This window comes from Netta rufina (assembly GCF_964035555.1).
Source record: "Netta rufina genome assembly, chromosome: 2".
Lineage (NCBI taxonomy): Eukaryota > Metazoa > Chordata > Aves > Anseriformes > Anatidae > Netta > Netta rufina.
Window position 1 is genome coordinate 63,590,635 of NC_140124.1, and position 12,234 is coordinate 63,602,868.

At 38.7% G+C, this 12,234-nt stretch overlaps 1 protein-coding gene across 2 annotated transcripts in view; it reads right to left on the bottom strand.

The window, feature by feature from the left end:
- Positions 1–12,234, bottom strand: part of LOC311206680 (solute carrier family 12 member 7-like) — a gene marked incomplete at its 5' end in the record, with an annotated part of 85,998 nt that overhangs the window by 1,057 nt on the left and 72,707 nt on the right. The window contains 5 exons of one of the 2 annotated variants that reach the window (XM_084282229.1): positions 247–380; positions 6,558–6,572; positions 7,824–8,005; positions 9,982–10,098; positions 12,008–12,115. In XM_084282229.1, coding sequence (XP_084138355.1) covers positions 247–380; positions 6,558–6,572; positions 7,824–8,005; positions 9,982–10,098; positions 12,008–12,115 — 556 coding nt within the window. The remainder of the gene's footprint in view (positions 1–246; positions 381–6,557; positions 6,573–7,823; positions 8,006–9,981; positions 10,099–12,007; positions 12,116–12,234) is intronic. The other variant, XM_084282230.1, reaches the window with a different exon arrangement.

Below are 12,234 nucleotides of genomic sequence, written 5' to 3' on the forward strand. Positions count from 1 at the left end.
GATTTGTACAAGAAGATGTGTTTTTCTGCCCTACTGACCTACAGAAAAGAGAAAATAGAAAGTTAAAAGAAAATTCAGCATTGAGGAATGTGTTGCATCAATTCAACTGACAAAATTTCTGTGGTTGACAGTGGTAGCACTATCAACACTTGATTTTTTTCTGTGAAATCGAAAGTAGACAGTGGCACAACCAAAAAATCAAATTTCCAATTTCAGGAACTATAGAAGCAATATAGCAGAGGATACAGTTTTCATCCCCTTTTCTGTTTTTAGGAGGTCCAGGCATATTCAGGAGAACTAGTTGAGCATGTTGTGATTTATTAAGCACCACTCCATTGAGCTTCACAGCGGTGTGCATTCTTCTTACATTCGACTGATTCCTGTACACAAACAAATCTTTTTAGGTATTGCCACAATACTTACATATCTGTGCTTATAAATTAAAATGTACACATCTTATGCATTTGAATTTATAAGCATAATCTGTATGCATGTATAACAAGCTATTTTCTTGGACTTCACTTGTACATATTCAATATAAATTTGAGAAAATGAAATGCCTATGTTTTAAAGATTTTTTTCTTCAAAAATAAAACCTAAAATTGCCTGAATATCATCATTAAGTGAATTGCCAAAATGCACAACTCTTTCAGTTGTCAGTTATCATTTACAAAGATGAATCAAAAGCTTAATTTCAGTGGAAATGAAATTTAGTCAAATAGTGAGAATCCTGCTAATTGAACTAAATAAATATATAACTGGATTTTGCAAGGAATTCTAAACACCAAAGGAGCTACAGAAATATAACAGAAAGATTACGGTGTTTGTTATCATTTCCAGTACAAGACTTCCCTTGTGGTCCTTTACAGGATTATTGTAAGCCCAGCAAAGAAGCTTCATGAACAGCAAAGATTTTATGAGGAAAAAAAATAAATTCAAAAACACACAATAACACCCCGCCCCACCCCCCAATTCCCATAAAATCATGTGAGCTCAGCTGGGCTCCCATACTGTTTTAGGTCTGGCATGTAACTAGTGGCAGGACATAGACATCCTCTGAAGTGCCTGACCAAGTCCAGACTCTTCTGAATTCCACCAACAGTAGTCAAAATGATAGTACAAATGCTTCAGCACTCTTTTAGCTTAGGGAAACAATGGACATGAATGAGATCCCTTTTCCCAAAACAAAAATATTTTGGATCTCAAAATTTACAAAAGAAAACACACACTACTTTATATTTAATTCTAGAATCTTCCAGCAACACAAGGCCACCATCAGATGACATAAATAAGTGCAGCAGACAGACACAGGTTCATTCAAATAAAGGGTGGGACAACAAAAATGGAGAAGGCTGGGTGCATGCGTACTTGTGTTCCAGCACACCCTATTTTACCGCAAAGGGAACAGCTGTTAACACAAAACTATTAGAAATGGCATGTCTCAAGTCATATTTTTATCCTTAACTTTACAGGTGCAATCAGAAAAAAGGACACTTGGCCTGCAACTTAGTGATCAGTGGAGACCAGCTTCACTAATACCCATTTTCCTCCAAAAGACAGGGACATTTTGAAAGCTAAGTTTATCAGGCTGGGGAATTTTCTGTCACAAGGGCCATCTGTCCTGAGTAAGAGCCAACTGTAAGCAAACCATGTATGGAACAAAAGAATACTTGAACCACAGCTTTTCAGAAGCAGAACAGCAGCTTAAGGGGACAAAAGAAAAACTATGAGGAGAGAGGTGTATAACTGAAGAGGTGCATAAATACTGAATTAGAAATTTTGTAAAGCTACATATAAAATAAAGGGGAAATAAGGTAGGTGTAAATTTGTGATGGAGTGGACAAGCATTCAGAACTGAAATAATGGGTCAAAATGACTGTTCACCATGCATAACGTGAACTGAGGTTATCTAACCTCATTTCCCTTTCAAGCGTTGGTCGAAATGAAATAATATATGGAACACCAAGTATGCCTTCTAGTTTTCATAAGAAGCTCAAAATGAAGACAACACAGGTCTGAAAAACAACAACAACAAGCAAACAAACAAACAATAAAAAGCACACAGAGCATCATGAGCTGGTTCCACACAAGTTCAAACAGAGATGAGATGCCCCAAATGGTGCAGCAATCATTTGCACTAGTGAAGGCCACCCTTCTTACTTTGCTCTTAAGACAGGATAGTGGGCATTCAAAGGCTGCAGGTGTCTATACCAACCACCCCAGTGCTGTTTGATGCCTCCACCTAGACAGCTGCTGGAAGGTGAGGCTGCAGTGCAGATCAGACTGCAGGAAGTGTCTAGATCTTTCTCCTGTGGCAGGCACAGAGGCCTGTTTGCTGAAGTTGTGCCCAGATGGAGGGCCTCCTGCAGCAGGTAGTGAAACTGCTGTCGGAAGTGAGAATCTGACTGCACGACATCAGGGAACCTGAGGAGTTGGGTGGTTCCATGTGCAGTCTGCATCAGAGCCACAATCAGAAACTGCCCCTGCAGGAATACACAGGAGGAAACAATGCTCAAAACAGAAAAATGAAGCTTGTTATGGCAAGGACCATCAGAAGGAAGAGACTTCCCCCACTGCCTGATATGCCCTTGCAGAACCAGTTTACTGCTCTGGGGACTACGGAGGAAGGACCTGTCATGTCAGGGTAGCCACTGGTGTGGACTCAGCCAGTTCAGTCTATTCCCAGTATAACGACCAGTCTAACCAAGAAAGAACGATGGGTGATAGTCATAGGTGACCCTCTTCTGCAGGGAATGGAAACACCCATTTTCCAACCTGACTTAACCTCAAAAGAGGTTTGTTGCATGTGAGAGACTCATGCTGGGGATGTCGCCAAGAGACTACCGAGCCTTGTACAGCCCACAGACTATCCACTGCTTTTATTTCATGTGGGTATCAGTGACCCTGTCGAGAGCAGTCCAAGGTGTATTATGAAAGGTTACAGAGCCCTTGGAGCAGCTGTAGAGGCTCTTGGAGCACAGGTGGTTGTCTCTTCAATCCTTCTGCTGAGAGGAAAAGGTTTTGAAAGGAGCTGGTGCTACAGACAGGGATTGGCTGTTTAGACCATGGGACTCTTTGAGAAACCTGGTCTAGGGATCACTGGGGACTGATGGGGCCCATCTGTCAGAGAAAGCGAAAAGTATCTTTGGTTACAGGCTTGTCAAGCTGGTGAAGAGAGCTTTACAGTTGCTGGGGGAGAGGAACATTAGTCCTCTTTTATTGGTCAGCATCAGCAATGAACGTTCAGAGATGGGAAACGGAACAGGTGTCAGTGGGAGAGCACCTGAAGGGGAGCACAAAGGAATTCCAATCACTTCATCCAATAAAACAGTTTCATCAGCCCAGTTTAAGTGCTTCTATTTCCCATGCTGCATTTATTTAAACAAGGTAAACTTGAATTTTTCTTAAGTCTCAGGACTTTCATGTCTGGAGTACTGTGATAGATGGTTACAGACTCTACAGGAGAGATATGTAGAGAAAGAGAGGAGGTAGGGTAGCCATTTGCAGTAGGGAATACTCTGACTGCATGGAGCTGAGTGATGGTGATGAAAGGGTTCAGTGTTTCTGGGTAAGAGCCAGGGGAAAGGCCAATAAAGCTGATGTTATGGTGGGAGTCCATTACAGCGCACCCAACCAGGATGAAGAGGTAGATCAAAAATTCTATAAGCAACTAGGAGAAGTCTCACAATCACTAGTTCTTGCTCTAATGGAGATCTTCCCCAAAGTCTGCTGAAAATACAATACAGCAAAAAGGAGACATTCTAAGATATTGCTGAAGTGTGTGGAGGATAAATCCCTGACACAGGTGGTGAGGAAACGAACTAGGGAAGGTGTCCCACTTGAGCTGCTGTTTGCAATCACAAAAGACTTTTGTGTGAGGTAGTGGTTGGAGGCTATCTTAGGCAAGCAGTCACAAAACAATAGAGCTTTTGATCCTTGGTGAAGTAAAGGAAGTGATTATCAAAACTTCTGCCCTGGATCTCCAGAGGGCAAACTCTGGCCTATTTTGCGATCTGGTTGACAGAGTCCCTTAAGGAGACAGTTCTGAAAGGCAAAGGACCCAGGAAGACCTTCTTCAATAACAAAGTCTTAAAAGCACAGGAGCAGGCTGTCCCAATGCACCAGAAGTCATGCCAGTGGTGGAGAAGATCAGCTTGGCTGGACAGGGAGCTTCTTCACTCAGGAAGAAAAAGAGAGTTCATGAGATCTGTAAGAAGGAGCAGGCAACTCAAAACTGCTGTCAAGATGTGCAGGCAGAAAATTAGAAGGGCCTAAGCCTAACTAGAACTCAACTGGGCTAGTGCAGTAAAAGAAAAATGCTTTTATAAATACATCGGCAGGAAAAAGGGAACTAAGGAGAAACTTCATCCTTTATTGGATGTGAGGGGAAACATAGTGATGGAAGATGGAAGATAAAGCTGAGGTACTCAATGGTCTTTTTGCCTCAGTCTTTACTTAGTAAGACCTATTGTTCTCAGTGTACTTAGCCCCCTGAGTTGGAAGATGGTGACAGGGAGTGACTTGAAGCCCCTATAATCCAATGGGAAGCTGTACATGACCTCCCCCATGTTTTAAATGCTCATAAGTCTACAGGGCTGGACAGGATCCATCAAAGAGTACTGAAGAAGCAAGAAGAAATACTCACCAAGCTGCTTTCAATAATTTACCAGCACTCCTGGCTAACCAGGAAGGTCCCAGATGATTTGAGATTAGCCAATACAACTGTAATTCACAAGGACAGGAAGGAGAATCCAGGGAATTACAGACCTGTCAGTCTGACCTCAGTACCAGGAAGGTTATGTCATCCTGAATGTCATCACACATTCTGTGATCAGATTCAGCCAGCAGGTCCTGCTGCCTGACTAACTTGATCTCCTTCTGACAAGACGACCTGCTTATTACATGAGGGAAAGGCTGTGGATGCTGTCTACATGGATTTTAGTGAAGCATGTGACACTTGCCCACAATATCCTCCTGGAAAATCCAGCTGCTTATGGCTTGGACAAGTATATGGCTCAATGGCTGAAGAACTGTCTGGATGTCAGGCTCAGAGTCACAGTGAATGGAGTTCAATTCACCTGACAGTTGGTCACCAGCTGTGTTCCCCAGGGCTCAGTACTGGGGCCAGTTTTGTTTAACATTTTGCTAAAAATGATCTGGACGAGATCAAGTGGACCTTCAGTATGTTTGTTGACAGTACCAAGTAAGGCGGGACTGTTAATCTGCTTGAGAGTAGGAAGGCTCTGCAGGAGGATCTAGATAGGGTAGATCGACAGACAGAGCCTAATTGCATAATATTCAGCAAGGTTAAATGCCAGGTACTGCACTTAGGTCGTAATAATCCCTTTCCACAGTACAGGGTTGGGGAAGAGTAGCTGGAAAGTTGCCCAGTTGAAAAGGACTTAAAAGTGCTGCAACAACTAGCTGAACATTATCTGACAGTGTGCCCAGGTGGCCAACGAGGCCAATTGGCATCCTGTCCTGTATCAGAAACAGTGTGACCAGAAGGACTAGCGAAGCGGCTGTCCCTTTGTATGCGGCACAGATGAGACTGCACTTTGAATGCTGTGCTCATTTGCTCTCACCACAAGAGAAATACTGAGTTGCTCACGTGTGCAGAGATGAACAACGAAACTGGTGAAGGGACTAGAAGACATGGCTTAAGAGGAGTGGCTGTGGGAACTGGGATTGTTTAGGCTAGAGGACAAGAGGTTGAGGGAAGACATCATCACTCTTTAAAACTACCTGAAAGTAGGTTGTCAGTCTCTTCTCAGACGGCAGTGACAGGGTGTAAGGAAACTGTCTCAAATTGAACCAGGGGAGGTTTAGATTGGATTTTAGGAAGAATTTCTTCACAGAGAGGATGGTCAAGTGTTGGAATGCACTGAGCCTAGGGAAGTGGTGGTTTTTCCATCCCTGGAGGTATTTAAGAGACGTGTGGATCTAGCACTAAGAAAGATGGTTTATCAATGGAACTCAGTAGGCCAGGCTGACAGTTTCACTTGATGATATCAAAAGGTCTTTGCCAATGTAAATGATTCTTTGATTCTACTCTATGATTTTTATATGCTAGTGCCATACCCAATTTATTATCTGAACTCACTATAGTTCTGTACGTGGATTGTGGAAGTGAGGCAGAACTGGCATTTCATGGACTGTGAAAGTTCTTTGTGATATAAATACTTGGACAAAAAGAATGGAACTTATCACACTGGGGGCTATTTTTCCAGACCAAATTTATATTCACTTTTTTTTTTTTTTATTTTAATCTTGTGGAGAAGAGTACTGTCAGATTTTGCATTCTTCTAGAAACTAAAGTACTTGCTCTGTGACTTACTTTGAAGGGAAAGTTGATGATATTTAGAAGAAAACATTAACAGATAATGAAGAAAACTATTTTTCAGTGATAAATGCTAAAACACAGCATAAAAAACAATGAACAAAACAACATGCAAACTGCAAATCATGATTTAGGAACATGCAGACAGTATACACCACCACAAGAACTACGGAACACAACCAAAATTGCTTAAGTGAAATGAAATTTAGAGACTTACAGATTTCCCCATTCTCTACATGGAAGGGAAGCAAACGTATAAAAAATTATTTTTATGCTACTAGGTACATGTTAATTCAATAATAGCAATGCATTGTGCTGGCACACCAAGCTCAAACCATAATTTCCACCCCGATCTTATACAGTAGTTTTAAAATAATACTACCAATAAGTCTACACCTTGTACAATTCTAAAGAAACAGGAAATCTTTCCAACATTTAAAAGAAAAAAAAAAGTCTAAGAATTAGAGCACCTGTTTTTTTGTTCTGAGCTCCAGAAGGTGAGCAAGATTTTTGGAATTTGCAAAAGGCAAATTCTTTCAACAAAGCCTAGAGCAAATCCACAAAACAATTTAGGATTTTAAGTACACCTAAGTGCCTAAATCTGTCTCTAAGTCATAGATTTAATATATGTTTCCTCTAGACATTAAATTTCCCTTGCCATTAACATTTTTGATCTGAGCATGGGCAAAGAATAGACCAGACCATGCTTAGAATTCATTTCCTTCCAGAACTCAGAAAAGATGTGTGTATGCACTTGAATCACAAAACAAGAAGGAAGCAAATAAGCTGATATCCTTCTTTCATCAGTTTCGTGGGTCTACTAGCTCAGGCCTGACAGTAGCTCTTAGTGAGTAAGTGACTTATATTTTAACAGACATTTAGAGATAAAGCATAGTATCACCAGGAAATACTGAATATATCAAGACATACATATAAAGCAATATAGAACTTGTGCTTATATACTCATTTTAGAGGAAGAAGACCTAACATTTTTTTTCAAAAAAATCATGTAAATCTCTTTCAAGATTTTTAGTTTATCTGATTCTTTGTACTTCTACCACCCCAACAAAAAACAGTAAATTTAAGGGAAATGATATCCAGATGAAGAGAGGAAAACGAAAGTTACCATTAAGCATTAAACATCTGTGCTTTCTGGTACAATCCATAAGCTGAAAGTCTTAAAGTCTGTCATACTTGAGATTCATCCACAACATTATGAATATTTTTATATGTATATTAACCATGTCTATTACAGACATTCCACCCAGCCTGTCTCACAAAGATGGCATTTAAGTGAAGTGCATGGAAAGACCATGTTTGTACTCAACTTTAAATAAACATGAATCTCTTAAATACAAACAAACAAAACTATACAGCAGCAACAAACCAAACCAACCAACCGAAGTCCACCCAACAAACAAGAAAACCCTACACCCAAAACACAGAATCGAATACAAACTCCAACTATCACACATGTACTTACGGCTTCATGTTGAAAATATCTTTGAAACCAGACACATTTGTTTCTTTGTTTTTATGCTTTTCAGCTACAAACTTTTCTTTGGTCCAGGTCATTTGCACTTTTTCTGGCACAGAAGCAGCCACACTTGCTTTGACAGCTGGAGTTGAGTGCGAGGCTGTGTTTCTGTCATGGATCAGTTGAGCCTGGAGACAGACAGGCAGACAGATAGACACACACACAAAAGAAACCAAACCAAAATTCAGCCAAATGATCATTTGTAGATTATAGATTATTAATACCTTGAAATTGAATTTCGCTGAAGTATAGCAAAAGAAAAATCAGAACCCCCCCCCCCCTTATTTTGTGAACAAATATCAGAAAGTGTTTTGACATTGTCATGAAATGAAACTGCTTCTAAAACTCTAGTTATTTGTTTATATTTGTAGGACTACTTTTGGGCTGGGACATGATTCTTGTAGTGAACTAAAGTGAGTTAGAATCCAACCTGAGTTTAATCTTTATTAATACCAGGGGCTTATGACAGTGAACAACATGTAGGACAGTGTATTCATTCTTCCTCGGGTTTCTATCAGATAAATTGCTATTTTTAATTTGCTCTGACAATGTTGTAAGCACTGCACTTGAAAGATTTTATGTGCCTTTATCTGAATTAGCAGCATGACCATTACACTTCTAAAACCACAACATTGGATTTTAGAGTTTCCATGGTTGAAGTGAAGGCCAGCTATGTTCCATTTTGATGGAAGGAGCATAGATTATTTCTGCACACAAATGCATTTTAAATAACAAAAGCCAATCACAGTCTTACCATGGAAGAGCCTTGTCTTCTGTTCTAATAGCAGTAACTCAGTAAATCAAACCAGTAAGAATATAATGTTATTCCCTCATGTATAAACATTTCTGAGATCTCCATTTCCCACTCCCCTTTGTCCTCTTGAGGAAAAAAAAAATAGAATATTTAATTCTTGTTTACTTTCCATCATAATACATTGTCCATAGGCTTTTGTATTTCCATCAAAAGTATCCCAAGTACAGTACCCTAGACTCTTATGATTGTAAATAAATAGGTATTGGTGGAAGGATGATTGTTTTTGTGGTTTTTGTTTGCTTGCTTCCTTGTTTTTAAAGTTTTAACAGTTAGGAACCACCTTCAGATACTTGTTAAATTGTGAATTGGATCCCCTATTCCATTCAAGAATCTCGATTATTCATGCTAGTGAGGGGCATTGCCCCTCCATACATGTGGTGATTCAGAAGAATTGATTTCATTTAGTCACAATCAGAGACATTAATAAAATTGAAGCAGATAAGAAAACTGCATTCATTCTCAGAACACTGATTCCCCCCAGTGGTTCACAGACTGTAGTTGTAGCTGTTTTAACTGCCTAAGTGCTCCTGTGTTTTTCCTAAATTATTTCTCCCATCCCTAGCCTAACCTTGAGGATTCTCAAATCCTGGAGCTCATTTTTCTGGTTCACACCTCTCTGTATGATGGTGTTCATATCTCCCCAAAAAAGTAAATAACGAGTCAAGAGTATAAATCAGAAGTATAAATCCATGTAATAAAAGGCATGATTCCATACTTCAAGAAAAAAGGGAAACACAAAGGAATACTGCACTTCTACAAACTACGCTATGCATCTTTACAGATAAGCAACACTTCAAGTGCACACTAACAGCACTGATAACACCAGTCAACTTCCTTTCAAGCTCGGTAAGCAGAAAAATAGTAATGACTTACAAAAGCCCTATCTATACAGTTTTTGAGAAGCTTCAGCACTTCAGTAAGGGAACTAAAAAGGAAAAGCAATGCTTTGAAAGCATGAAACATGCTTATTAATCAAACATCCACTATAAAAATGTATAAGAGAGAGAAGGCAAATAAATATTGTTGCTTCTAACTCTTAAGAAAACCAATTGCTCCCAGATAACACATGCAATTTTTTAATCAAAACTGTGACAAAATAGGATGCAATTCATGTCACAAACATCATCTAGAGAAAAAAAAACATAGCATGATTAAGACTATACTGAAATTAAAATTTATGAAATGCTGTTTTGGTAACAATCAAGATGTTTTTTTCTAGTTCAGTTTGCAATAGTGGCACTAAGTGTTGCAATGGGAAAGACCTATACAGCCAGTATTATGTCCAGCTACCTCCTCCTCTCCATAGTCATTAGTCATCAATGCCTGTACATCTTGGCCAATGGACTGTAGACTAGAGTAGCTTTTTCTTCTGATTGAGCCTCGAGACTCATCAGTGATGCTCTGAATCTGGGACAAAAAGGTTACCAATGACAAAAATAGTCTAAAGAAAAAGAACAGACAATTGTATTATTCAAAATAAAAAATGTCCTCATTTAAACAGATGAGATATGGTATCATAGGTTATTATACACTTGGTTTGTTTTCACAGATGTGGCACTTGTTTATATATGTGTATATTGTGGAGTTCTGTACCTAACTGCTAACTGTTTCAAAAAAAGTCTCTTTACAGAGATTTGTTAAATCATGAAATGAATTAAAACATTATGGGAACCTCAAATACTCACGTGTTCATGAGGGTCATGTCCCTTCCTATGTGTGTTGGCTCAGATGAATTGATTTCATTCAGTCATAATCGCAAGCATGGACAACTGTAGATTCATTCCCCAGGGATTTACAAACTATAACTGTGCTCCTCATCTACATGTGTCCACATTTCTGTCAATCTTACAATCTATACAAGAGTACTTATGTGGAACAACCCAACACCAAGTAGTGTTGGGATGGATGACTGCCATATCAAAACTTGAACAAAATTGCTGCCTGCCCCAACAGCTAGAACTAACCAGAGGAAAAAGCCAACCACAATCAAGCAGATCAGCAAGGAAGTGAATCTATCTCTACATTTTTTTCCATATCACGGAATCACAGAATGTTAGGGATTGGAAGGGACCTTGAAAGATCATCTAGTCCAATCCCCTGAAATTTGCAGCATTATTGACAAAGTCAAGTAAATAAGCATTTAGCAGATGCATCTAAATCTGCAGAAAAAAGAATCTAATGTCTCCTGTGCACCATTTCTGCAAGAAAACCCAGCCATCACATGGTTAAGATCAAGCAAATTTCACTTAAAAAAAAAGTGAGAGAAGAAGGGAGGACAAGGACAATTCCTTAGGTATATGAGCAGGCTTATGAAGGAAAAATGAAAAGAACAATGTACAAAAACAGATTATCTCGATGAAGGTTTGAAGAAGTACAAGCACAGAAGAGTTTTTTTTTGTTTTGTTTTGCTTTTACTAGAAAGATTTTAGGTAGATTCAGACCAAAAGGAAACTGCTATGACACAGATGAGAAAGAAATTAAAATGTACAGCTGCACATTTTTATAGTTACACTGTAACTTCAGGAAATCCTACAAAAATGAAAAGGATAACTAAGGACAAAAACAAAGGAACTACATAGGCATGAAAGATTAATGTCAAAAAAGCTTAGGTGTAAAATGAGTTACAATTCTCATTAGACAAAATACACCAAGACAAATATTCTAGTTATTTCATGAATGAGCAGTTAAACACTGTAGAGATCTCTCATTTGGCATGGGAGGGAAATCACTGCAAATGACAGAACAGCCAAATTAATAACTTTTAAAGCACAAAAATGTGTTGGTAATAATAGGGTAGTTAACAGAATAAATGAGTGGAGAGAAACACTATCCAAAAGTGAAAAAGAAGATCATTTTAAATAAAGTTACAAATATTCAGGAAAACATAGCTGCATAAAATTTGTTATTACAATGTACAAAATACCATGGAGGACTAACAAGAGTAGGGGAGCAGCAAATAGCATCCTCATCTGGAAGAAAATACGGGCTCAGAGGATTACAAGCTAGTCAGCCTAATTTTGTCTTTTGGTGCCACAAAAAACACAAAATCCAAAAAGAAAAAAAAATACACACACAGACAAAAACCCACAAAAACAAACAAAGCTACCAGGAAAACTACATGTATACTTATTCAAATACATAGGGATTTTTTTTCTTCAGATTATTTTATTCAAGTAAGTGAAACCTGCTGCAGAGAAAGTAACATACAGTACAGTTAAAAAAGTTTTTGACAAGTCAGAAACTGATAAGAAATCACAATTAAGAAACATGATTTTCATATTTTTGAAAGAGTATCTTACCAAACTGAAATTCCTACCTCTCTTTCCCTTTCATTCTTTGATAGTTGCATCTGTTTTAGCATCTGGGATCGCTGTTCCATCATAAGTGTCTTTTCATATGTAAATGCAGAAATGTCATTTTCAAACTGCAAAAATGATTGGCATTAGAAACATCAGAAGAGAAGTACCACTCAAAAAATGACCAACATTTAGACACTTGTACCCCACTTATTTTTGCATTCGTTGAGCCCTAGATTCATTTATG